Source organism: Halichoerus grypus, chromosome 2 (assembly GCF_964656455.1).
Source record: "Halichoerus grypus chromosome 2, mHalGry1.hap1.1, whole genome shotgun sequence".
In the NCBI taxonomy this organism is placed as follows: domain Eukaryota; kingdom Metazoa; phylum Chordata; class Mammalia; order Carnivora; family Phocidae; genus Halichoerus; species Halichoerus grypus.
The window spans coordinates 160318130-160343741 of NC_135713.1; the positions used below are offsets into that span (position 1 = coordinate 160318130).

At 58.7% G+C, this 25612-nt stretch overlaps 1 protein-coding gene and 1 long non-coding RNA gene across 4 annotated transcripts; one reads left to right on the forward strand and one right to left on the reverse strand.

Moving 5' to 3' along the window:
• Window positions 1–4697: 4697 nt before the first annotated feature.
• LOC118523725 (uncharacterized) lies at window positions 4698–10586 on the reverse strand. Of its 2 annotated transcripts, none has more exons than XR_013446040.1 (4): window positions 10142–10586; window positions 9659–9834; window positions 9325–9514; window positions 4698–5514 (listed from the first exon to the last, which is right to left on the reverse strand). It is a non-coding gene; the product is annotated as an uncharacterized LOC118523725 (long non-coding RNA). The 2 variants fall into 2 exon arrangements; XR_004911246.2 differs by lacking the exon at window positions 4698–5514 and adding an exon at window positions 5917–8592.
• Window positions 10587–10612: 26 nt separating this feature from the next.
• Window positions 10613–24366, forward strand: B9D1 (B9 domain containing 1). 2 transcript variants are annotated; one of them, XM_036073498.2, is made up of 8 exons: window positions 10613–10773; window positions 12386–12454; window positions 13364–13465; window positions 14523–14634; window positions 18824–18920; window positions 19983–20045; window positions 23687–23754; window positions 24032–24366. In XM_036073498.2, the coding sequence occupies exons 1-8, from the start codon at window positions 10711–10713 to the stop codon at window positions 24172–24174; spliced, it is 717 nt and encodes a 238-aa protein (XP_035929391.1). In that variant the 5' UTR covers window positions 10613–10710; the 3' UTR covers window positions 24175–24366. The 2 variants fall into 2 exon arrangements, with proteins under 2 accessions (XP_035929391.1, XP_035929393.1); XM_036073500.2 differs by lacking the exon at window positions 13364–13465 and having other exon boundaries at window positions 10620–10773.
• Window positions 24367–25612: the final 1246 nt, after the last annotated feature.

Below are 25612 nucleotides of genomic sequence, written 5' to 3' on the forward strand. Positions count from 1 at the left end.
CATCCTCATGACATTTTCCCTCTCCTAACTCATGACTGCAAGACAGCTGCTGCAATCCAGCCATCACATTCATGTTCCAGACAGAATAAAGGAGGCAGAAGGACACGGTGCTACATCTGTCCCCCATCATCACAAGAGCAAAGGCCTTCCAGGTAGTCCCCAGCAGACGCGCACTTAACATCTTAGAACCGTGTCATAAGCCATCCCCAGCTGCAGGGGAGGCTCAGAAATCCAGTGCGTCCATAGGCACATTGCTGCCCCACAAATCGGGGTTTGTTGGAAGAAGTGGAGAACAGATACTGAGTAGGTAGCTCGTAGGTACAAGGGGAAAAGCCAGATCTACCGGTCACAAGGGCAGGTGGGAGGTGTCCTAGTGCCCAAGACCAAGATAGGCCTCTTCTAGGGGCCCCTGAAGGCTGGCAGCCCAGGCCTAGACCCCCCCATTCGGGGTCCATAGACTCCCCAATGCAACCACCCTCCTCATCTCTCCAAGCCTTTGGGACTTGGGACTCCCATGCTCTTTCTGAAAGGTAGCAGGTGCCAAGACCGTGCACGGCCCAGAGCCTAGTGTCTCCCTGGGGACAAGCAGGGGTGGGTATGAGGCAGGTGCTGGCTGGCAGACCGGGCCCGCCCCTCCGATCGCCACCCAGCATTGCCAAGCCCCGCAGGTCACGCACGGTCACGCCGTGACACACGTGCACGCTAGCCATCAGTCCCTGGTGCCCGCATGTGCGCCCCGTCCATTTAGGTTCACAGACATACTTGTACCCACACACGGAGGGACTCACGAAACACAGAGACACTGCTACGTACACACACGCACAGGGGTACAGGGATACGCTCTTGCATGCACACTTGCATTCACACGCACAGAGGTCCGCAGAGACGCACGCGTCCACACAGGAGCAATACCCACGCAGGGACACGTCTGCATGGATATGCAAGCTGTGGGACACGCATGGGGGCTTGCACACGCACACACGCACGCACGCGCACACACACACACCTTCCTTCCCCCAGTGCTTGTACTTGGTCTATTTTGCCTCAGTACCCAGTGGCCAGGACAAACTGCCTCCACCCCATAGGTCATGGGGAAAATAGAAAGGGACGATTTCTTTTGTTTTTTTTTTTTTTAATTCAGTGAATTAACATATAGTGTATTATTAGTTTCAGAGGTAGAGTTTAGTGAATCATCAGTTGCATATAACACCCAGGGCTCATGACATCACGTGCCCTCCTTAATGCCCATCACCCAGTTACCCCATCTCCCACACCCCGCTCCCCTCCAGCGACCCTCAGTTTGTTTCCTATGATTAAGAGTCTCTTATGGTTTGTCTCGCTCTCTGATTTCGTCTTGTTTTATTTTTCCCTCCGGAAGGGACGACTTCTGCCTGGAAGTGCATTACACGCGGGAGACTGGGGCGGCCGATGCTTAATCCAGAGAGGCAAAGGCCTGCGATGTGGGGCAGGCTTGTCAACTCCCAGACTCGGGGGACCGGGAGGGGGGACAAGGGGGCTGCTGCCAGGGGCCCAGCACTGGGACAGAGGATATGACAGAGCTGGATCTCAGTGTGGCTGGCGGTATTTGCATGCCCGCACCCCCGCAGGAGAGGGACTCCCCCCCAGGCCAGCCTGAGAGCTCATTGAGGGGAGGGCAGGAAGCCTGCCAGGAAGTTACCATCCCTGGCTTCCAAAGGCCTGGGCAGGTGGGCTGACCTCATGGCCAGATGGCTCCAGCTTGAGGCCATTTGTGGTTTCTGGGCACCCCTCTCCACCCCTGTTTCCTCCACTGGGCTCACCCAGGCTGCCCAGGGACCTGGGTGGGGATGCTGGGGTTGGGGTGGGGGGGATATCGTCACAGTTGTCACAGTGTCTGGAGTCCCACCATTGGGGCCACCATCCTTTGTGGTCCCCGGGGAAGCCAGTGGCTGGGCCAACTCGCTGAGGCTGACCTTGCCCAGCCCAGAACATTCCTGAGGCCTGCCTGTGATTGCCCTGGGTGTGGGATGGAGAACTGTATCTGCTCCGTCCTCGGAAAGATCCCAGGTCTGCCAGGGAGACCGACCCAGGATGAATGTCATCAGGGACATCAACCTCATGGCAACTCGCCTCTCCTGATTTCCTCTCCCCCTGGTCTTCTGCCCTTCTCCAGAAAGTTGGTATCTCGGGGCTTGGCCTGGGCCACTGTCCCCTCCTCACTCTGTTCCTCCCTGAGATCTCTGCACTGACCACTTTCAACCCTGCTCCAGCCTGGCCCTCTCCCCAAGCTCCAGATCCAACAGCCAATTATCCCCAGATATCTCCCTGCGGACATCCCACAAGCCCTCCAATTCCTGTGACGAATACCATGCTCACCAGCTCCCCATCCCAAGGCTCCTCATCTCAGCACATGGCACCTCTATCCAGGGCAGGCACCTGGAAGTCACCTGTGACCCCTCCCTCTCCCTCACCTGCCCCCGATCTACCCCTCCAATCTATCACCTCCTACAGGCCCAAAGCCGAAACTCCAGTCACTGACTCCATGGTACGGAGCACCTACTACGTGCCAGACGCCATTCCCGATTCTGGGGATTCAGGATGTGAGACAGACATAAATCTCCGCTCTTGAGGAACTCAGATTGTGGTTGGAAGAGAGCAGCAGGATAAATCGACTCAATTATACAGTGTCTTAGAAGGTCATAAGCACCATGCAGAAAAATGAAGCAGGGGACAGAGGTAGGAAGTACTGATGGGGGTGGGGAGGGGGTTTAATTTTCAATAGAAGGGTCAGGGAAGGCCGGACAGAGATGGTGATGTTGGAGCAAGGATTTGAAGGAGGAGAGGAAATGAGCCCTGTGGAGATTGGATGGAAGAACAGTCCGGGCAGAGGAATGGCAAGTGCAAAGGCCCTGAGGCAGGAGTGTCCCTGGTGTGGTTGAGAAACAGGGAGGGAGCTGGAGCTAAGTGAGTCGGGGAGCTGGAGTAGGAGAAGCGCCATCCTTCCTGCTCACAGCCCAGTCCTAGTAGAGTTGTCTCCCATTGTCCTCTCTCCTTCCTCTCCTGCTCCTGTACCCTAGTCCCTCCACAGCAGCCCGAGAGATCTCTGGGAAAACACAGATCAGATCATGTCCCTAGAGGAGCTTCCTCCTCCCAGAGGACAAGCCCATCACCCAGCCCTGCACGCCCGCCCCACTCATGAAGAAGGGAAGGGAGGTGGAGGGACCAGCTTCCCCGAGGCCTGAGGCCGAGTCCAGGAGGTGGACGACAGCTCATCTGGGTTCCTGTCAGCTCACCCCCATCACCCATCTGGGATCTGCTCCCGGCCCAGTGTCCTCCGTCAGATCTGCTGGGGGAAGCTGGAGGAAACGGCTGCGGGTGTGTGCAGGGCCAGGGTTCCAGGGTCGGCTGGAGTGTGGGCTGGGTCAGGGGGAGGTTGGTGGGGATCCAGGAGGGGGGACTGGATGAACCCCTCCCACCGGAGGCTCGCAGGCTGTTGGAATTGCAGGGGGGACTCTCCCAGGGACTGGGCAGCGAGCCTTCCAGAAGTGGGTGTGGACTGCCTTCTCTTGCCTGGTACCTCTAGGTAGGGCTGCAGCTAAAACACGGGAAACCCAGTTACCTCGGACTTTCACATAAGCAACGATTCGCTGCTTGGTTATGGGTGTCTGAAATACTGCATACATCCCGTACTTTCCTTTGCTAAATCTGGCAGCCCTACCTGGATGGCCACATCTGCCTCCTCCCTGGCCTCCCAGCTTCCCCCCACCCCGACCCCCGGCCAACACACACCCATGGTCTCTTCCCCACATGGTGGCCGGAGACTCTAGTAAAACCCAGGCCACTTCACGTCATTCCTCTTTTATTTTTTTGCACCACTTCTGAGGCCCTGGTGAGCTCTCTAAACCCATCTCCTGCCCCCAGTGCTATGCTGGTGAGGTGGCTCTCGGAAGAAATAGAACGAAAATAAAATATAAAACATCGAAAGCCCTGGGGCGTCTGGGTGGCTCAGTCAGTTAGGTGTCCAACTCTTGATCTCAGTTCAGGTCTTGCTCTTAGGGTCGTGAGTTCAAGCTCCATGTTGGGCTCCATGCTGGGTGTGGAGCCTACTTTAAAAAAAAAATTTTTTTTAACTCAAAAGCCCTGATTTTAGCATTTGCCAATTTCCATGGTGTAAATACTCCCTCTGTGGCTGATTTCACGCTACCAACATCACATCCCTGAAGGCAGAGTTGTGTACAATTGTCTCTTGTGAGTCAAGAGACAAGTCAGCGTGAGCAGGCTCCAGCCTGCCTTTCTGTTCCTCCAGCGTATTCCACCTCAGGGCCTTTGCACTGACTCTGCTTTGCCTGGAAGCGCCCACCCCCAGCCCTTTACCCTGCTTTATTTTTTCCTCCTAGCACTTATCCCTGTCTCACACCGTTGTGAACACCTGTTGAGTTGTTTGTCTCTCCCCCCCCCACCACCACCAGAAAGTCAATCCACGAGGGCAGCGGGTGCGTCTGTCTTGTTTCCAACTTCATCGCAAGCACCCAGCACAGTGCCTGGGACACAGGAGCTGTTTGGTAAATACCTACTGATTGAGACGTAACTGTCGGCTCTCATGACCTTGGTGTTGAGTTTTTATGCTGGGTGGGAGCAATTACAACAGCCTGCGAGCCTCCGGTGGGAGGGGTTCATTGCCCCGCCCCCGCCGAGGCCACGCCCCCACAGGAGCCAGCCAGAGGCGGACCCGGATTCTAGCCCAGCCCCCTCCCACCTGGCTGTGCGATCTGGTGAGGCCGTGTCCATCTCTGAGCCTCGTGGCTTTGTACCCTGTGAGAGAGCTACTAACTTCAGCCTCCAGGGCTATTGTGGGGGGCCAGGCGGCTGAACGGATGGGAAAGCACTTGGCAGTATCTACAGCCCCTAAAACGCAGAACTGGGAACCCCATGCACCCCACCATTTCTCAGGAAAACATTGTGTAGCTATGAGCAAGGAATATCCTAGAACGGTCAGAAGTACTTATTATCGGCCTCACAGGATGTAAAAACATAACTCCCGTTCTTTTTTTTACAGGTTATGATGTGATTTTACATGTTATCAAGTAAAAACCTTGGGTTTGGGTTTTTTTTTTGTTTTTTTGCCCCTTTCAATGCATGTAATTTCAATAGTCTGCTAAAAAGAGCCAACAAACAATATCAAATTACATTTTGTTGGGTTTATTCTGTAACAGCATTTTTAAAAAAGATTTTATTTTATTTTTAAGATTTTATTTATTTATTTGACAGAGAGAGACACAGCGAGAGAGGGAACACAAGCAGGGGGAGTGGGAGAGGGAGAAGCAGGTCTCCCGCCCAGCAGGGAGCCTGACACGGAACTCGATCCCAAGTCCCTGGGATCATGACCTGAGCAGACACTTCACTGACTCAGCCACCCAGGCGCCCCTAACAACATTATTTTTAAATCACAAATTTTCATCAAGTAGAGGAAGTCTCTGCTTAGATCCCTCTCCAGCATGGCATGGAGACACTTGCGTGGCTTTGTCATCTGGGACACTTTAAAAAACAACAACAACAAATCATCCTTCTGTTGTCCCTTTTCCCAGCCTTGGTGACTTTGGTCCATTTAAGAGTGACGCCATCCTAGATTCTCTTCGTTCTCAGCAGTTTCTCTTGCCAGGGAGCCTCTCCCACCGTCTCCTGGCTCTTCTCTCCCTTCCCTTCCCTTCCCCGCCCGGCTCCCTCTGGGCTGGAGCTCCGGGGCGGGTGGGGATGCAGGGAAGGAGTGGTGCCCAGGCCGACGAAGGGCAACCGGCACCTGCGCCCCTCCCACAAGCTAGTCAGGGCACACGTATGCCACAGCAATGCCCAAAGACGAGGCATTAAACGTCACCAGCCTCCAGCGGGCTTTCTTTGACCGACATAGTGTCACCTGACAATTCACCGGACATGACAAAATTTTCCAGTTGTCTTTTATTTTTTCTTTTCGAGATTTATCTATTTATTTGAGAGAGAGAGAGGGAGAAGCAGACTCCTTGCTGAACAGGGAGCCCGACACGGGGCTCGATCCCAGGACCCCAGGATCATAGCCTGATGATGATCCTTAACTGACTGAGCCACCCATGCGTGCCTCCAGGTGTCTTTAAAGTAGCAGGATTTCAGGCGACTGTGGATCCAAACACCTATAACCGGGGCTGGTATCCTGCGGGCACGAAGCTGTCCGGCCCATCAGCAGGTGTCCAGGCAGGTTGGTTGGGCATGTTTTGATCAATTGGGCATCTGATGGCATGGGTTCGCGCCCTCCTACAAGAGTTATTCAGTATTCTACACACCACCCCCATCCTCAACAATTGCCTGAGGCAAAGCAGTCCAAGCTCACAGCTACTGAGGGGCAGAGTCTGGATTAGAACCCGGTGCTGTCGGACTCACTTCTCTACAGCTCCCCCTACTGGATAACTCCTGGAAGAAGCCACTCGAGCCGCTTCCTCCCTTCAGCTTCAGGGCTTAAGACAGCATGCCCAGTCCCTAGGCCAGGTTTGGAGAGGCCAGGGATTCCCCCAGCCTTTCAACGGCCTCAACAGGAGAATGAGATAGTCCAGGCATTGCCCTTCTCTTACTAATGCAGATACTGAGGCCCAGAGTAGGGCAATGACTTACCCATGGTCACACTGAAAATGGGAGACAGGCTGGAGATGGAAACTGAGGGTCCTATGCCCTATGCTGGGCTCTGCTTGAGACCCAGACCTGATTATTCTATCGTGCTGCTGGAGGCTGGGATCCCTGAGTCTTCCCCACACCCCTGCCCCCACCAACTTGAATCTACACCCTCTCTCTGGCTGGAACCTGAGGGCTCAGTCCTGGCCCTTAAGGCTCAAGCCCTGCCCCCTAAAGTGTCCCCCAAAGACCTCCACTCATTCACTCGCTCATTCGACAAGGGCTCCAATGTGCCCTCCCTCCATGGGCACTCACGAAGTTGTCAGTGGGGTCCAGACCAAGTCAGACCACAGCCTCTTCGTGGTGGGGCTGTGACTGGGGGGCTGAGGGGTCCAGGGAAAGCCCCTGGACCAACATGGGGTGGGGCACAGAAAAAAGGCAGGCTGAAGGAGGGGACATTTATCTGGACCTTGAGGTTGTTCAGTAAGAAGCTTTCAGGCAGCAAAGGTGGAGGGGATATTCCAGGCATGAAGGAACAGCATGTGGAAAGACACCAGGGTGCACTGAATTGTAACTTAAAAATAGTTACTTTAGGGGCACCTGGGTGGCTCAGTCAGTTAAGCGGCTGCCTTCGGCTCAGGTCATGATCCCAGGGTCCTGGGATGGGGTCCCACATCGGGCTCCCTGCTCGGCGGGGGAGCCTGCTTCTCCCTCTCCTGCTCCCCCTACTTGTGCTGTTAACTCTCGTGCTCTCTCTCTGACAAATAAATAAATAAAATCTTAAAAAAAACCCCACAAAACTGGCAACCCAGACTTGGGTTTGAGTAGCAGGAACTTAGGTGCGTGACAGAGATGGCGACAGGTAGTGTGTGGGGGTGGGGGTGGGGCATCTAGCTTGCAGGGAGGAGCTCCATGTGAATGGGGCCCGACCTCTGAAGATCCTGAGGGTGGGACCAGATGGACGGGTAGGGCACCTAAATCAGACCCAGCTGCCTTTGTCATGAGTTCCCTGTGTTGAGAGAAAAGCAAGCAGAGCTGGATACCCCACCTAAAACCAGGTGAGGAAATCTTCCTGGGAGTAAGATGGGGAGGGGCTGGAGAGAGGAGTTCAGAGAAAACTCCACAGAGGTGGGCTTTGAAGGCTGAATAGGAGTTCTCTGGGTGGGCAGGGAGGAGCTGATGTGCTGGACAGAGGGAAGAGCATGAAAAGGCATGAGTATTCCAAGAACTGCTTTTAATAAGAAGACTTAAAAATGTATCGAGCTGCAGACTAAGTATTTGACCTACATTATCACATCTAATCCCGATGACGACCCCCTGGGTGTAACCGGGAAACAGGCTCTGAGAGGTTAAGTAGCTTTCTCCAAGTCACACAGGATTACACTGCAGGCAGTCTGACTTCATGCTGGAGGGGTGAGAGGTAGAAGCTGGGGCTGCAGAGCTTAGCAGGGTCCTGGATGAAAGGTGGGGCGCCAGATAGGAAAGAGAGGAAGGCTACACGTCTGGGGCCCCAGAGCAGAGCTGTGAGGCTCGTTCTCCTGAGGTGTGGGACCCAGCAAGAAGGGCCCAGCCTCGTGGTCTTGGCAGGCAAGCATCTTCCTGAACACCCAGCACTAGTGCGAGGGGGTCCTCATCTCCCGAGAGTGGGTGCTCACGGGCACCAGCTGCTTTGGCAGGTGGGTGCGGGGGCTCGGGAGGGTGGTGGAGAGGGGCTCCAGCAGGGAGGCCCCCAGACTCACCACCTGCTGCCCTCTATAACTGGCCGCCGTCCCACTTCAGAGTGACCCTGGGCCCAGACCGACTGGTGCCGGACACTTGCGAGAGCATGTCCCATGTGGTGGAGCCGCTCCCGGCCCCAACGCTTCCTCCCGCGGCAGGTCTGCTGGGCCCAAGGTTTTGATGCTGATTTCAGTAGGATGGGAGCAGAGGCCCGGGATTGTTGAGGGCCCCAGGGGGCGCTGGACCGGGCGAGGCAGGCACCTGCGGAAGCAGTAATCCCCACAGACCCTGAGCCCCAGGAACAGCCTGGCTCTGGTCCCCTCCCCTGGCACTTTCCTGGTCTCCTCCCCAGGCTTAAAGCTTCCCTGGGAGGACTGTGAGGATGCAGGGCAGGATGGAGCCCTAGAAGAGGGGGGTGGGGGTGGGGGGTGTCGGGGACGGCGTCCTCCCACCCTACCCGGGGCCTCCTATTCCGTATCACCCAGCCAGACATCTAATGTGCACATTTGGTTAGTGGGCCAGGTGGGGTGCAGAGGGAGAGGGAGAAGCAGACTCCCCTCTGAGCAGGAAGCCCGATGCGGGGCTCGATCCCAGGACCCCAAGATCATGACCTGAGCGGAAGGCAGATGCTTACCCAGACGCCCCTGACATAGCCGGGTTTTAAACTACTGGAAGCCCCTGGTTATCTGATAATCACAAGCATTTTGTTGACAACTGACTTTTGGGTACTACTGAGCCTCAAAAGCCACAAGGAGGAAAGAGTATGGTAAAATTTGTGGGAGAAAGCTTTTTAACTGGTAAGAGGGTGTGAGGGGTCGGGGCAGGGAGTGTGACCAAGTCCCTGGAGGGGCAGACAACTCCCACCCGAGCTCTGAGCTCTGTGTGTTGTTGAACTGGGGCCCCCACCCATCTGGCCTCCAGATGTGTGAACCAGAGGTGTGAACCCTGGCTGCCCACAGCCCCCCCTCCCCTAACCAGTTAATCTCTGCTCACCTTTCCGGGAGTGGTCAGTGGGTCCGGGCTGCCTTTGACTCCTCCTTCCCTCTCCTGCACAGGTGTCTGAAGGGAGCCCCCTGGTCGGCTTCCAAGCTAGCAGCTAGCTGCTGCAGGGCGTCATGACCTGGGGTCCCCGCTGGGGGCCTGGCCTCTGGGAAGTCTACACACCTGTGCATCCTTTCATTTCCTGGATCAGAGAGAAGGTTCTAATGCCACTTTTGAGGCCCTGGCCAAGAAGGACCCTTGGGCCTGGCCCGGGACCAGACAGAGGAGGCACTGAGGCTCTTTAGCCTGTGAGGTCCTGGGTGTGAACCCTGATTCAGCTACTTACCTGCTGCTGTGACCGTAGCCCAGCCACCTCCCCTCTCTGAATCGGCTTCCTCTTTGAGTAATGGCGAGGTATTCAATCATTCATTCATCCAACGCTGTTCCCAGGGCTTCCAACGTGCCAGGCAACCAGAACACAAGATCAGCGTGGCCCCTGGGCTCATGCAACAGGCCGGCTGTCTAGGGAAGGGGAGGCAAGCATCAGCCCGAGTCATGACAGTAATAAATGTGCAAATACAAACCATGGTGAGCGCTAAGAGGAACAGGATCGACGTGTTAACAGAAGCTATGACCTACTCCGGGCGGCTGGGGAGTGACTTATTTGAACATTTTCCTGGCAGAGCTGTGGATTCTGGCTCACTCTTCTTCCGACGGCTTGTGGGCCTGTCTCCCCCCTTCACATTAAAGAGCCGTGGCTGGGACTAAAGGTTTTTTTGGGTCCCTCCCAAGTTTGTTTAATAAACATTTTGGGGGGCATCCCCCTGACCTGACGCAGGCAGCTGCTGGGCCCCAGCTGGGGACTCTCCAGAACCCGGGCGGTCTGACTCGAGGCCTTCGCGCGCGAACCTCCGACTGGCGGTGGTGGGTCACCTGCGCCCCGCGGGCTCCCCCTCCGCGCACCCCGCCGCCGTCCCCCGGGTAGCGCCACAGCGCCATCTCGTGGCGGAGGACGTCTGCATCACTTGGCTTCCGGCCGGCCTGAGTCAGGGAGCGCCTCCGCGCTTCGGGGCGGGCGGGGCCGAGGCCAAGCGGACACACACTCCCCGCGGGTGTGACCGGATCGGGCGACGCGGCGAGATTCCACACAACAGGCCCCCGCTCCGGCCCCCGGCTTCTCCGGAGAGGGGCAGTGCTGCGGAGCCCCGCCCTCCAAAGCCCCGCCCCCCAGCCGCCGGCTGCGCCTGCGCACTGCCGCGCACACGCACTTGCCTCAGCGAAGCGCGCGTCCCAAGAAACGTGTCCCACGCGCCACGCCGTCAGTTTCCAGGGAAACCCGGCGCCGCTTAGCAACCCCGCGCGCCGCCTGGGTCGTTTCCGGGCGCCCCCAGCCTAGCCATGGCGGCCGCGGGTCCCAGCGTCTTCTTACTGATGGTCAACGGGCAGGTGGAGAGCGCCCAGGTGAGCGGCCGTGGACCTCGCCCGCCCTGCCCTCAGTCTCCCCGGGGACCCATCCCGCGACCTCCGGGGCTGCTGCGTGGCCCCGGAGAGACGCGTGGTTCCTCCGAGCCTCTGTGTCCCTCGGTTAGGCGGGGGAGGGGAACCAGCATTTGAGAGGCTTGCCTGCGAAGCCTCAGCCCCAGGATGCGCGGGTGGAAACAGGCCTCGAGAGGTTGAGCTCGTGCCGAGGACACGCTCGGCCAAGCCCGTGAGCCCGGGTTCGGATTGTGTCCAGTTGGTTGAGTCACGGGCAGGAGCCTAACGCGGGTGTAGGGAGGAGCCGAGACTCGACCGGGACGGGGGGCCTCGGTCCTCAAGTGCTCTGCACTCCGAACCCTCACATCCTTGAATTTGGGCTAGAACGGAGGTGATCTGGTGAATCTGATCCAACGATGGTGGTGGTGGAAAGATCCAGGGAGGGTCTGTCCAGTCTGACAGAAGGGGGCGCTACTCTCCATCTCGTACACTTTATAAGAACCGTTTGTCATATTTATATATATGCATAGATATGTTCACCATGAATTCGCTCTGTGCCAGACGTGGCGCCCGGCACTGATCATTCAGCCCTCACAGCAACCCTGTGAAGTGGGTATTACTTGCACCCCATTTTACAGATGGGAACACTTCCCCAAAGGGAGTGGCAAAGCTGAGATTTGAACCCAGGTCTGCCTGCCGCCAAAACTTTGCTGCATTACCCTTCCAGGCTGTTGGAAGATGGTGTTTATTATTATTATTGTGAGGATTCAGTGAGATGGTTTGGGTAAAGCTCTGGGTCTCGCTTGCCTTCCTGTTTCATCGGGATTATATCCCCATACTCCCACCCTGTCCACCTGCCGCTTGGCCCAGTGTCCTCGACTGCCTTCCCCTCTCCTGTGCCATTAGGGGCCCTTGGCTGGGCTGGATCACGTCTCTCTGCATTGTCAGCACCTATGCCAGCCCCGCTGTGCCTCCCACTGAGTTCTGGTTTCCTCCCTCTCTCCAGGCCTTGAGCTCCAGCCCTGTGTAGGCTTTATGTCCTGAGAGCATCCTTTCACTTTGGCACCATTCCCTTGGATCTCCTCTGTGCCCACCCTTGTGCCAGGCACTGGGGACCCAAAACGTCATCACATTTGTTCCCTGTTCACAGTCAAATGGGGTTGACAGAGATGAACAAGCCATCAAAGCTTTGATGGAGAGAAGGACCAGCGGCTGACAGAGCCAGGATGGGGGTTGCGGCGGGGGCGGGGTGGGGGTGCTTAAAACATCCTGGAAATTAGGGCAGGCTCCCTGGAAGGTAAGTTTTGAAGGACAAATAGGAGTTTGCCAGATGGCGGAATGGGAAGGGCATGCCAGACAGAAGCCAGAGCCTGGGCAAAGGCTCAAGGGTGGTAGCAGCCTGGGACTCTGCCTTGGCCTCCCACATTTCGGGGCCCAGCCCCTCTGCTGCACCCCATGTCCTCATCCCTGGCTGTTTCTTAGACCTCACCCCAGGTGCCCGGTGTTTAGAATTCCTATCGGTTGCCCTTACCTCGCCAACGCGTTGGCCTCACCACGGGTCCCTGTGAACAGAAGTTGTGTGTGCTTCTTCCCACAGTTTCCGGAGTATGATGATCTCTACTGCAAGTACTGCTTTGTGTATGGCCAGGACTGGGCCCCCACGGCGGTAAGCTGGGCTCTCGGGCCTCCCTTACTCACAGCCTCCATGACTGATGGGGGTTCTGAAGTGTCCACCATACCCCTTCCCCTCCCAGTACAGAACCCATGGAGAGGTAGACACTGAGTTCAGGGGGTTCCAAGCATGACTTTGTTCCTGGTAAAGCCGGAGTGGGGAATGCAGCCCCGATCAAAGCCGCGCTCGCTCACATTCCCTGCCCCGGGAACTTGCACATGGCAGCAGAGAGGAGTGCATGGGCAGCCTGGAAGTAGCCGGGCCCTCTGTCCCTCCCCTAGCCCGTGGGGCGGACTCTGGGGAATCAGAAGGCAGAATAGAAGCTCTCCTTGCAAGACGTGCCTCAGAGTGATCTGTCTCCACCAGACAGCCAGACGAGAGTCCCAGTCTTCGTGGAGTGCACATCCCTGTGGGGCGAGACAGACAATAAGTACTAATGTTCCAGTGTGTTCTAGTAAAAAGTGCCGAGGAGAAAGTAGAGTCAGGAAGGGAGGTGTGGAGGATAGAGAGAAGCTGGAATCTAGGTAAGGGGGCCAGGGAAGGCCTCCCTGAGAAGGTAACTTTGGGTCAAGAGCTGAAGGAAGTGAGGGAAAGAGCCGAGTGGAAGTCTGTGGAAAGAGCTTTGCAGGCAGAAGGAGGAGAGGTGCACGGGCCCTGAGGCGGGAGTGTTGCAGGCGGGCTTGAGGAGCAGCCGGGAGGCCGGTGTGGCCAGTGAAGAGCGTGAGCTGGTAGGAGCGTGGCTGGGGCTGAAGCTGGGGCGGGGGGGGGGGAGCTGGCGAAGATGAGACAGGCCGTGGACGACACGGTCAGTCAGAGCAAGGACCCCAGCCTCACGCAGGGTGACATGGGACCCCCTCACAGGGTCTGGAACGGAGACAGTGACCCACCTCGTATTTTTCATAGCTCCCTCTGGCTTCTGTGTCCAGAGTAGATGGGGGAGCAGGGGCCGAAGAGGGACCATGGACTGTTACCAGAACAGAGGAGCGAAGACAGCACGGAGACAAGGCGCGGCCCTGGGGCTGGCGGCAGGCGCTGGCATTTCCAGGATATTTTGAAGGCGGAGGCAACGCGGTTTCCTCTTGGACAGATGTGGGGCATGAGAGAGAGGAGTTAAGAATAACACCAGGCTTCTTAGCCCGGGCACTTGGGAGCAGAGCTGCCATTCGATGAGAAGACTGGGTAGAGCAGATCTGGGAGAACTTTCCAGAGCTCCGCCTGGCGTGGGTTGAGGTTGAGGTTCCTGCTAGATATCCGGGCGGAGGTGCAGGGTCGCCAGCGGAGGCGGGGCCACTGTCCTCTGGAGGTCAGAGGTGAGGACCAGGCTGGGGACAGGGGACGCGGGTTTGGGAATCAGCCACACACAGACCACGTGGGCAGCCCCGAGATGCTCCCACATGGAGAGGAGGGCAACACTGGGAGCCCCCTGTGAGGAGGAAAGACCCCAAGACATGGTGTCCCAGAAACCAGGCAAAGGGAGTGTGTCCAGTGCTGTTGCTGAGTCAGGTAAACTGAGGACAGAGAAATGTCCACAGGTCCAGCAACGCCGGGGTCACTGGTGCTACTCGCCAAAAACACTTCGGTAGAGTGGGAGCCTAGAGTCAGAGTGAAGTGCGTTCTCGAAAGGAAAGCAGAGAAGGAATGGGAGCCAGTGAGTACGGACAGCTTGTTCCCGGAGTTTTGTTCGGCAGGGGAGCTACGAACGGGTTGGTGGGCGGAGGACGACATCGTCAGCGTTGTTCCCTGGGAGAGAAGATCGCGTGCCCGGATGCAGTAGGTCCGGGGGAATCAGGGACAAGCGGGAAATGACCTGCGGGGCCGCCTCCTCGGGCGAGGGGACCAGAACCCGTGCCCGGGCTGGCTCTCGAGGCCGGCCAGCTCTAATGAGACGAGACCTGGCGAGGCCTAGGAGCTGCTCCAGCCCCTCAGAGTTCCGGCTGTGCGAAGCTAGTGTGTTGGCAGAAGGTAGCGAGGAAAACAGCCCCCCAGCCTGCGCGCCCAGATCAGGGGAGGGCCATGGCGTTCGGAGCGTGGGCACCAGCTGTCCCGTTCCCTGTCCTCACAGGGTCTGGAGGAGGGCATCTCACAGATCACATCCAAGAGCCAGGACGTGCGGCGAGCACTGGTGTGGAACTTCCCCATTGACGTCACCTTTAAGAGCACCAACCCGTATGGCTGTGAGTCTGCAGGGGCCCCCAGGGACATGGGGAGGGGGTGACACCCTGGGGCCCTCTGCTCCCAGCTCCTCTCTGCCTGTCCCCTGGGCCCTTGTGCCAGCCCCGTCCTGTGCTCTCTTCCCACCTGGCCGTTTCCCTCTACTTTCCCCCGCCACCCTACCCACCCTCCCAGTTCGTGGACAGGCGGTAGAGTTGACCTTTAGGAAGCTCAGAGTGTATCAGGTGGAGCCCCAGCCTGTGGCTTTGGGTGGCTCCGTGAATACTCGCCCCGGGTGGGCTTGGCCTAGCTTCCTGATCCTATGTGGTGGAGAGATTGCTCTGCGTCTCTCTTCTCACATTAGGAAACTGATGCCAAAAAGTAACATCATTTGCCTTCAGCTTTATATCGAGCAGCTGAGTATGGATTGGATTTCAGGTCCATCTGATTTCATAGTCTGGGCCTTTCTGCTGCATGTGGCTGGGGGCCTCGGCTTGCTGGGTGCGGGGGGTCTGGAGCAGGGGCTGCCTGGCAGTCCTCCTTGTCATTATCCACGAGTAGGAATGCTTCCATAGGCTTCCTGGACCAGGGCACTAGATTATGGACCAGTCTCCTGCTGCTGAGGAAGGCTAGCAGAGGCAAATAACAGTATTAAAAAGCGAAAACAAAACACAACTATTCGAAGGCATCAGAGAGTTAGCAAAGTATTGGAGATTTGCCAGGCCAAGATCCAGGAGAAAACAGACCTCTAGAGATGTGATCCCACTCACATCGCCCCTGAGAGTATTTGCTCACTCCACCAGACGTGATCAAGAGGCTGATCGAGGGTTTTGACAGCTGCCCTGGGCTCGGGGTGCAAGAATCAGGAAAATCCCTGCAACCTGGTCGGAGACCTCAAAGTGCTTGCTGCACCCTGGGAGGAAGGGGGAACTGGGAGCGGCCCAGCTCTGGATCGTTCCAGACCTTGCACACGGTTGCAAAAACTCCCAAACAAAATATTCATAAGCCAAATCTAGCAGGATGTAAAAGGGATAATACATGATGAACAAGTATGGTTTATTCCAGAAATACAAAGCTTATATAATATCTGAAATCAACCAACGTGATTCATTGCTTTAAAAAGAAGGAAAGTCACGATCATTCCCATAAATGTAGAAACCATGATAAAATTCAACATCCATTCATGATAAAACACTTAGCAAACTAGGAATAGAAGAAAACTTTCCTTTTTTTTTTTTTAAAGTAGGCCCCATGCCCTGTGTGGAGCCTGACGCGGGGCCAGAACTCACGACCCCTGAGCTGAGATCGACACCTGGGCTGAGATCAAGAGTTGGACCCCCAACCGACTGAGCCACCCAGGCGCTCCTAGAAGGAAACTTTCTTAATTTGATAAGGGCTATCTACAGAAAACTTAGAGCAGACGTCACCTTGTCTAAGTGAAATGGTGAAAGATTTCCTTGTTGCCACCACCACAAACAAAAGGCATAAGAATTAGGAAGAATATGTCCTTTTTCTTTTTAAAAAAAAAAAAGATTTTATTTATTCGAGAGAGAGAGAGCACGAGCGGGGTAGAGGGAGAAGCAGGCTCAATGTCGAGCGGGGAGTAGGCAGCCCAGGTGGGGATCGGTCCCAGGACCCCGGGATCATGACCTGAGCTGAAGGCAGACGCTTAACCCCCTGAGCCACCCAGGCGCCCCAAAACTATTGTTTCACAGGTGACATTATGTATGTAGAATTTGTAAAATAACCTACAGGTAAGTTACTAGAAATAATAAATTGGCATGAATGCCAGATAGGAGATAGACAAAACCCAGTGGCTTTTCGTATAAAAATAAATAGAATATGTATTCTCTTGTGTGCAAAAAGTGATTCAAAAATGATATTTTTTTTTCTTAAGATTTTATTTATTTATTTGATAGAGAGAGACACAGCGAGAGAGGGACTACAAGCAGGGGGAATGGGAGAGGGAGAAGCAGGCTTCCCGCGGAGCAGGGAGCCCAATGCGGGGCTCGATCCCAGGACCCTGGGATCATTGACCTGAGCCAAAGGCAGATGCTTAACGACTGAGCCACCCAGGCGCCCCTCAAAAATGATATTTTAAAAAGAAATTCCTTACAATCATATCAAAATATAGCACAGCTCAAAAGACAGGCCACGGAATTCACACACACGCTGCATGTCAGCGAGGAAAACACCCATCGCGTAGAAATCCGGGTGAGAGACTGAGCAGGTGCTTCACGAAGGAGGACGTCCGAGTGATGGAGAAACAGAGCAAGGTCTTTATTTTAGTGAGAAAGATTGCAGTGAAGGCAGACGCGAAGGCAGGCTACGGGAAGCTGCCACCAGAATAGCTCCAGTCAGGGAGACTGAGGACCCCCAGCGTTGTGAGGATGTGGCGTGAGGGGAACTCCAGTGACTGGCGGGAGTGGGGTGATCTGACCCCTTTGGAAGACCGCTCCGCGTTACCTTTGCAGACCGAGCGTCCGCATACTCTGTGCGGCGGCTCCTGGGACGTGTGCACGTGTGGGCAAGAGCTTGAACGAGAGTGGCGGAGAGCTCATAGCCTCACCACCCGGGGGGCCCCCCAAGGAGAGACTACCCACATGTCCATTGGCACTGGAGTGAACCACGTCCTTGTGGTTGGTTCAGAGCTAGAATGTTCTCTAGTGTTAATAAATTAAAAAAAAAAAAGGGGGGGGCGCCTGGGTGGCTCAGTAGGTTAAGTGTCTGCCTTCGGCTCGGGTCCTGATCCTGGGGTCCTGGGATCGAGTCCTGCATCGGGCTCCCTGCTCAGCAGGGAGTCTGCTTCTACCTCTGCCTGCCGCTCCCCCTGCTTGTGCCCTCTCGCTCTCTCTCTGACAAAATAAAATTAAAAAAAAAAACGTTCTCTAGCATTGAGAACGAGCGACAATCCCCTAATGACACAATTCGAACAAATCTCACAAACATGATGTTGAATTAAAGAAGCTGGATACCAATACACAGACTATATGATTCCAGTTGTATAAATTAAAAAAAAGAATGGGTAAAACCAGGGCATCGGGGTGGCTCAGTCGGTTAAGTGTCTGACTCTTAGTTTCGGCTCAGCATGGAGTCTGCTTGGGATTCCCTTCTCCCTCTGCCCCTCCCCCTGCTCGCTCGCTCACTCTCTCTTGCTCTCTCTCAAAATTAAGTAAATCTTTAAAAAAAAAAAAAAATAGGTAGGGGCGCCTGGGTGGCTCAGTCGTTAAGCGTCTGCCTTCAGCTCAGGTCATGATCCCAGGGTCCTGGGATCGAGCCCCGCATCGGGCTCTCTGCTCGGCGGGAAGCCTGCTTCTCCCTCTCCCGCTCCCCCTGCTTGTGTTCCCTCTCTCACTGTATCTCTCTCTGTCAAATAAATCTTTTTTAAAAAATTAAAATTTAAATTAAAAAAAAATGGGTAAAACCAAAGTACCATGTTTGGGATGCATTCTTTGGTGGGGAAGCCTTAGAAGATATGCTTTCATCAAGTCAGAATAGGGCCTACCTCTGGGGGAGGGGGAGTGATGGGAAGGGCCCAAACCATCCCTAACACTCACCGAGCACTTGCCCTGCATGGGGCGCTACTCTCCATGTCTTAGAGGTGAGGGACCCGAGAGGCTGGGAGGTGAGACGATTGATGGCCTGAGGCCCGTCCTACAGGCCACAGGTCAGCCTGTCTCCCCCCCGCGCCCCCCCACCTTCAGGGGACGATGTACCTCCGTGTTTGCAGGGAACAGGTGGGATCGGTGATCATTTAAAGGAAAGTGCATGGAAGGGCTTTCCCTCTGACCTCCCCCGCAGCACCCCAAAGCAAGCCCCTGTGGCCCGTGAGCCCGTGCAGTATGCGCTTGAATCCGACCACCTGTATCAGAAAGGAAGCTCCCGAGAAGCGGGCCCTTTACTCACTCCCCCCTGGGTCCCTGTGCCTCGAGCAGAGGAGATAAGTGCCTTCAGGGGCCCTCCCTGTATCGTCAAGGTACAGGATCTGCGGGGCATCCCGGCCCTGTGACTCCCCAGGCATCTGGGCTGAGCAGGGGGCCACGCCGGCAGGTGGCAGGTCATGCTCCCCACCGCTGTCCCCGCCCGCCTCCCCAGATTCTGTGTCGGCAGAAGCCCATAGTGGAGAAGGGGGGGGTCCCATATCCGCTTCTTTGCCCTGCACCTTCCCCTGAGTTACCCCGCCTGCTGACACCTTGTCTTGTTCTTCCCAAGGGCCACAGATCGTGCTCAGTGTGTACGGGCCAGACGTGTTCGGGAACGATGTGGTCCGAGGCTACGGGGCGGTGCACGTGCCTTTCTCACCCGGCAGGTGGGTTCTGGCTGTGACCGGCTCCCTGGGCCACAGTCCATCCCGTGCAGGGCCATGCTGGCTTAGGACCAGGGCACCCCCCGCAGGGCTTTTCCTGGGACAGACTTCACCCCTAGGCTAGCAGTGCGCTGGGGTCCCCACGGGCCTGGGCAGCTGGGCTTGGGGGCGAGGGGGGCGAGGGGGCTAGAGCCCATATCTGGGAACAGGCCCACATGGGTGAGGCCAAGGCTGCCACCCAAACAGCAGGTGGGTGCAGGGAGTGTTGGAGGCCCCGCGAGGGGCTGGGTCCAGCGACAGACAGTTCGCAGGCAGTTTGGGGTTACAATTCAGACGCTCAGTCCCTTCCTGTTTCTGCCCCCCCCCCCATCCCACGAGCGCTCACTGATGTGCCCAGCTCCCGCTGGTGTCATATGTGACCATGTGGGGCCTTCCTCAGGAGCCCCCAGAGGAGTAGACACAGATGGAGAGACGCAATTGTCTTTTGTTAAGCACAGTGACAGGTATAGACAGGGTATTCTGGGGCGCAGAGGACAGGGGTTTGCCTGGAGAAGGTGGAGGAAGATGGAAGGGCAGCCAAATGCCCTGCGCATTGTTGCTGAGACAGAGAGTGCAAGATGGGGGGGGGGAGGGGCCGGGGCGGGGAGGGGCAGGACCCTGGGCTCGGAGGGCAGGACTAGGGCCGGGGGCCGCAGCGGGGGTGAGGTTCCGGGGATCGTCAGGGCCTGCCTGGAGGAAGGGCACCCAAACTGGGCCTTGGAGATGGTGGAGGATTCGGACATTGGGGGGCAGGGCTTCGGAGGGGCCCAGTGGGAGCCGGGACCCCAGCTGTCACGGCTGTACCCCAGCATCCTCCTGAGCCTTGACAAGAAACAGGACTTGCAGGGACTGTGGGCCGTTTTCTGCACCTCACTCCCAGCACCACACAGCAGGGCGGGCAGCCGGCCCGCCTGGCCTTGGCTTGGCCTTGGCCTTGCCCGATCGAGCGCTCCTGCTCGCCGGGGGCTCGGAGAGTCGCACCTTTCTGTCAGTCAGCACATTGGTCCGGGAAAATGTTTGTTTCAGGCACAAAAGGACTGTCCCCATGTTTGTCCCCGAATCCACGTCTAAACTGCAGAAGTTTACGAGGTGAGTTTTCTACATGTCCCCACCAGCGCCGGCTTCTGACCTACGTGGTCAGAGTGGAGGGAGGGAGGGGTGTCCCTGTCCCTCCCTCATCGGGTCTCCCAACTGCTCTGTCTTTGGGGCCCATGGACGCGGGGGCTGTGGGATGTCGGAGGGTCGCTGGGCTCCCTTCAACCGCTGCTCCAGCTGCACGAGGCCGCGCACCTTCACGCCCTGTGGTCTTTGTATCAGAGCAGAGCAAAAGCTCTCGTCAGATGGGGAAATGCTCATGACATAACGGGGCATGAAAAAGGTAGGACACAGGAGGATACGGCAGTAAGAGCCGAACAGAACAGTAATCATCATCCTGACGGGCAATTTCTATCAGTTTGGAAATGCCTCACATGTGGGGGCCTCTTGGAGGAGGTGATGTCTGAGCAGAAACGAGAGTGGAGCTAAGGGCCAGTGTGGGCGATCTGGGGAGGGAACATTCCAGGCGTAGGAAACAGTGCAAGGTCCATGGGCTTACTGTGTGCGGAGCCAACAGGATGGGCTGTTGCTGGTGGGTGGGGAGCAAGGGGAATGTGGGGGAGACACCAGGCAGGGAGCCTCTTGCCCCTTACCATGTCCGCATCTAAGCTCAGAGGGCCGGCTGCCTGCCCCGAGGCTGGGGATAGAAGCTCCTGGCAGCTTAGCTCGGCTGCAGCCGCCGCTGCTCCCCTCCGGGTCAGCCGGGAATGGGCCCTCTGTTCACAGCGGGGATGGGGGCGGGGGGGATGGAGGACCACCTGGGTGCCCAGGGGGCAGCTGGCGAGCAGCCCCCTGCAGGCCTGGCCAGTTTTGGGGTGAGCCTTGGCCGGAGCCCTGCGGGGCAGAGGGCCAGCGTTGGGCCTGCGCGGAGGAAGCCTCACTGAGTTCTGAGGCCTGGAGGGGAGAATCTGGCAGCCCACCGCCCCTCGAAGGCCCCCTGGGAGGCCACCGCGATGGGAAGGTGCCCTGGGCCAGCGTCAGCTAGAGGGGACCACACCCAGCCGCGGACTGTCAGGAAAATGGGGGCCGTGCCCGTCAGCGGGTAGAGGGAGGTTAAGGGCTTTGAGCCCGCACCCATGTCCTGGCCGGGGCGTCCGCACCGCTTCAAGCCCCGCAGCTCCCGGGGAAGCTCGCGTGTCGGGGCCACAGCCCTCTGAGGAAAGGGTCTCAGTGCTGGAGAAGTTTCTGGGTGTTTCTGCCGGTGCCTGAGGCTAGCAGCTCGGGGCCGGGGCGGTCTCCCCCGGGCGAGGCGTGTGCTTGCCGTCGGGACACTGGGGAAAGGTCTGATGAGCGAAGGCCGCTGGATCCCAGTCTTCCCAGAGCCCGTCGGTGGAGGCCAGCCCTTGCCCGGCCCCCCCGGCCTGCCCTCCTCCACTCAGCCCTGTCAGTTCCCGGGGCTGCTGTAACCAGTGACCACAAACTCGACGGCGTCAACGACAGAAATTTATTATCTCCCAGGCCAAAGTCAGCGTCACTGGGCTGAGATCGAGGCGCCGGCAGGGCTGCCCCCCCAGCCCCCCGCCCAGGCTCTTGGGGAGAATCTGCTCCTGGCCTCTTCCAGCTTCTGGTGCCTGCGGCCTTCCTTGGCTCGCGGCCCATCACTCCAGTCTCTGCCTCTGTGGTCACGTGTGTGACCTCACGTGTGACCCCTCCCCTGTGTGTGTCACCCCTTCCTCCACCTCTCTTAGAAGGACACTTGGGGCATTTAGGGCCCACCCAGATAATCCAGGACAACCCCCCCCCCCCGTGTTTAAGATCCTTATTTTAGTCACATGTGCAAAGATCCTTTTCCCAAATACGGTCACATTTGCGAGGTCCAGGGACCAGGACCTGGTATCTGGGGCCCTTATCCAGCTCCTGACAGCGCCCCCCACCTAGACTTCACAGGGCGACAAAAATGCTTTTCCTAAACACGCAACCTTAGAAACACAGCAAGCATTAGCTTCAGCTAGGGTGCTGCGAGACCCTGCGTTCTCCTGCCCCCCGACTTCGGGCCCTCCCCCCTGCCTGCGTGCCCCCGGACTCGCTTCCTCCAGCCCGCTGGGTCCTCCCTGGCCTCAGCCCTTGCCTGGACGCTCTCCCCTCCCCCGCACGGCCCGTCCTTGTGGCCCTCAGGAGAGAGCAGAGCAGTGCAGTGCGCGAGTACAAGTGGGGGGGGGGTGCCAGGCTCTGTGGCCGCTTCCCCTGCCTGCGAGGTGGAGAGCCCCCCCCTCCTCGGATGGAGAAACTGAGGCACAGAGAGGCGGTGGCCTGCCATCCAGCCCTGACTGGAACCCTAGCTTCCCAGTCCTCCTCCCCATCCCCTCTCCCGAGGCTGGGAGCCCGTGAGCCCCCTTACTGGCTGTCCCCACGGCCTGCAGACAGCAGGGGGCAGTCACTGCTTTGTCCGGCGAAAGCCGGGACGGAGCCCCACCCCCGGGCGGCACCCAGTGGCACCCGTGCCCTCGCCGGAGAGTGCACCCGAGGGCGGGGGGCTGGCCGAGTCGGGGTGGCCTGAGCCAACAGGGGACTCCAGCGCGGAGCTGGAGGGCCTGCTGGTGGGGGGAGGGTGGCGGCGCTGGGGCGCTGGGGCGGAGCGCAGGCCTGCCAGCCCTCCCAGGCCAGCCACTTTGGCGGAAGGCAGGGCGGAGCCTGCTCTGGGGATGCGGGAACCTCGGCAGACAGACCGAGGGGCCTCCTTCCCGTGGGGCGCCCGCTGCCCACAGCTGCGTCACGGCCTCCCCCGGCAGGACCCCCAAAGCTCAGGCTGGAGGCGCTCCTGGATGGCTCGACGCCCGCGTCTGCCCACCCGGCGGGGAACGTGCACCCGGATTGCTGGGGCCCCGGTGGGCGTGTGGGAGGCGCGGCTGCTGCTGGGGAAGGAGCTGCCCTGGCTCAGGCCGCGGGGCCTGGAGCGGAGGCCTGGGACAGCACCCCTGCACGCCACCGCACTGCTCTCAGCCTCGGGGCAGGGGGGGGGTACAGAGCGGGGCTGCTGGGAGGGGCAGGTGCACACCTGCGACGGTGGGGTGAGAGGATCGTGTCGGGCACCCCGGAGCGAGAACCGTAATCGGACGAATGTTTCACCTGGTAGTTGACAGAGTGCCCTCACCCCGAGCCCTGTGAGCTGGCTACCACTAGGTACAGCTGAGAGGAACTGGGGTTCAGGGGTTCAGAGACGGGAAGTGACTTGTCCTGGATCCCACACTATTGAGAGGAAAGCGGAGAGCCCAGATCCGGCCCCTCTGCACACCCCAAGGAGGCCAATGCCGAACGCCGGAAGGATGGAGGGGGTCGCACTGCCCGCCCCCAGCTGCTGTCCCCTTTCTGGGATTTCCACTGGGGCTCATACTGTGCCCCCAGCCCCACATCTCCCTCAAAGCCACGGGTGACCGTGGTGGGAAAGCTTGGCGTGCAGAGCACCCCGGGCCCGGGGGCAGCCTGCCAGGCCTCCGTGGATGCCACCCGTGGTACCCAGCCGCCCCTCTCCCCGGCAGAGGGAGGGGCCGTGGGGAGGTTCCGCCCGGGGCCTGGTCCCCGGGGCAGGGGTTGGAGGAGGGCTGCTGGTTTCTGAGGGCAGGAGAGCACCCACGTCTCGGCTCGGAGGCAGAGCCAGGCCGAGGATCCTCTCACCCAGGGTTCTCCTGTCTTCCCAGCTGGTTCATGGGACGGCGGCCCGAGTACACAGACCCCAAGGTGGTGGCTCAGGGTGAAGGCCGGGAAGGTAAAGCCTGATCCCCGCAACCCCACCCCCCACAGGCAGGCCAGAGCCCGGGAGGGACTAGGCGGACCCCCCAGCAAACACGGTGGAAGCCGGGCACCTGCCAGGCACACAGACGGACCGCGGGGGCAGCCCCAGGCCTCTCCCCCGAGCGCCGCTCCCACCCGGGCCTGGTTGGTGCCGCCCCCGTACCTCCCAGTCGTTCCCACTTTACAGGAGAGACTGCTGGGGCGGAGACATTCCCAGAGCAGCCTGGCTGACGCTGCCCTTGTCTTCCCAGTGACCCGGGTCCGCTCGCAGGGCTTTGTCACTCTCCTCTTCAACGTGGTGACCAAGGACATGAGGAAGCTGGGCTACGACACTGGGCCTCCCGACACGCAGGGCGCCTCAGGGCCCAGCCCGCCACAGGGCCTCCCCCCGTGAAGGCCCCCGCCCGGCCCCTGCCACGGCCACGGACTCTGGCCACGCCGCCGCGCAGGCCAGGCGGCCCTCAGAACGCAGGGCTGTCCGTCCGGAGAGTTGGCCACAGATCCATCTGCTTGACATGCAGCCTCGGGGGGCTGGGAGGGGTGGGGGGGAGATTTTTATATAATAAAGCATCAACTTTTCACCGAACCCAGGCCTGGAGCTACTTCCTCTCCCCTTGGCACGTCCCCCGGCTCCCTGGGAGCAGGTCACTGGGGCCCGCCTCCCGCCCTCCCCGCACTGCTTCGGGGACGGAAGCTGCCCGGAGCGGCACCCCACGACAGCCACCTGGCATGTGAGGTCTGGTTCAGCCCCACTCATGGCTGTGTGGCCTTTCCTTCGCCTCCAGACAGTCCTCCCTCACCCAGGAGGGACACCAAGAGGCTTTCGGGGTTCAGTGCGAGGAGGAGAGAATGGGATCGGCGGGAGCCGCAGGGAGAGGCCCCCAGCTCTCCGGTCTCACGGCAGCCCAGCACCCTCAACACACAGGTCCCCACGGCACGGCTGGGGTAATCCCCCTCACGGCCTGCCCCCCGCCGGGGGATGGGACACGCAGCCCGCCCAGGCTGCTCTCCACCCAGCACCGACCTCGGCCCGATTCAAGGGGAGCCACAAAGCCCCGGGCGCCCGGCCTCCACACCACCGGCCTTGCCACCACCCGCCCCCGTCCCACCCCGGCTGTCCGTGGAACCTGCCCCACGACACCCCTGCGCTGACCCCGCTCTGCCCCTCCTCTTACTTAGCTGTCTGCGCCCCGGAAGTCTGTGCTGCTCAGGGCCCCCCCGGCCCCCCGTGTGCTCTGCAACTCGTGGTCTGGCGTCAGCAACATTCCTGTGATTCTGACCCTCTTCTCCGAATGGAAAGTTCCCTCCACCTCGGTCCTGTGCTGAAGCCCACACTGGCCCTCTGCAGCCCTGTTCTGCTGCCCCCCGCAGACCGTGGGCCCAGAGCCGAGGTTCGCGTCCGGACCCCACTCACATTTCCAGCATTTCCACGGCCCCGTCCTGGGCCGGCAGACCAACGACCGACGTCCACCGAGGACCTGACCGCCTTGCCCTCGGGCCATTCCGGACACCACCAGCGTCCACGCCTCCTCCTCGCCTCCTCCCCTTCAATGACCTTGGCCTTGCCCCTCAGCAGCCACCCATCCCACCGCCTATTTCTCGTTACCAGTGACTGCACTGCCTCCAAGATACGCACCCAGGCATCCCCGTCCCCTCCTGGTGGTCCCTGTCCCTTCACCTGTCTTCCCTCTTAGCACCTCCAGTGGCGCTCCCCCTCAGCTGAAGGGCTCACGGGGAAATGGCGATGATCCAAGACGGGCGCCTGGCTGGCTCAGTCGGCGGAGCGTGCGAGTCTTCATCTCGGGGTTGTGAGTTCGAGCCCCACGCTGGGG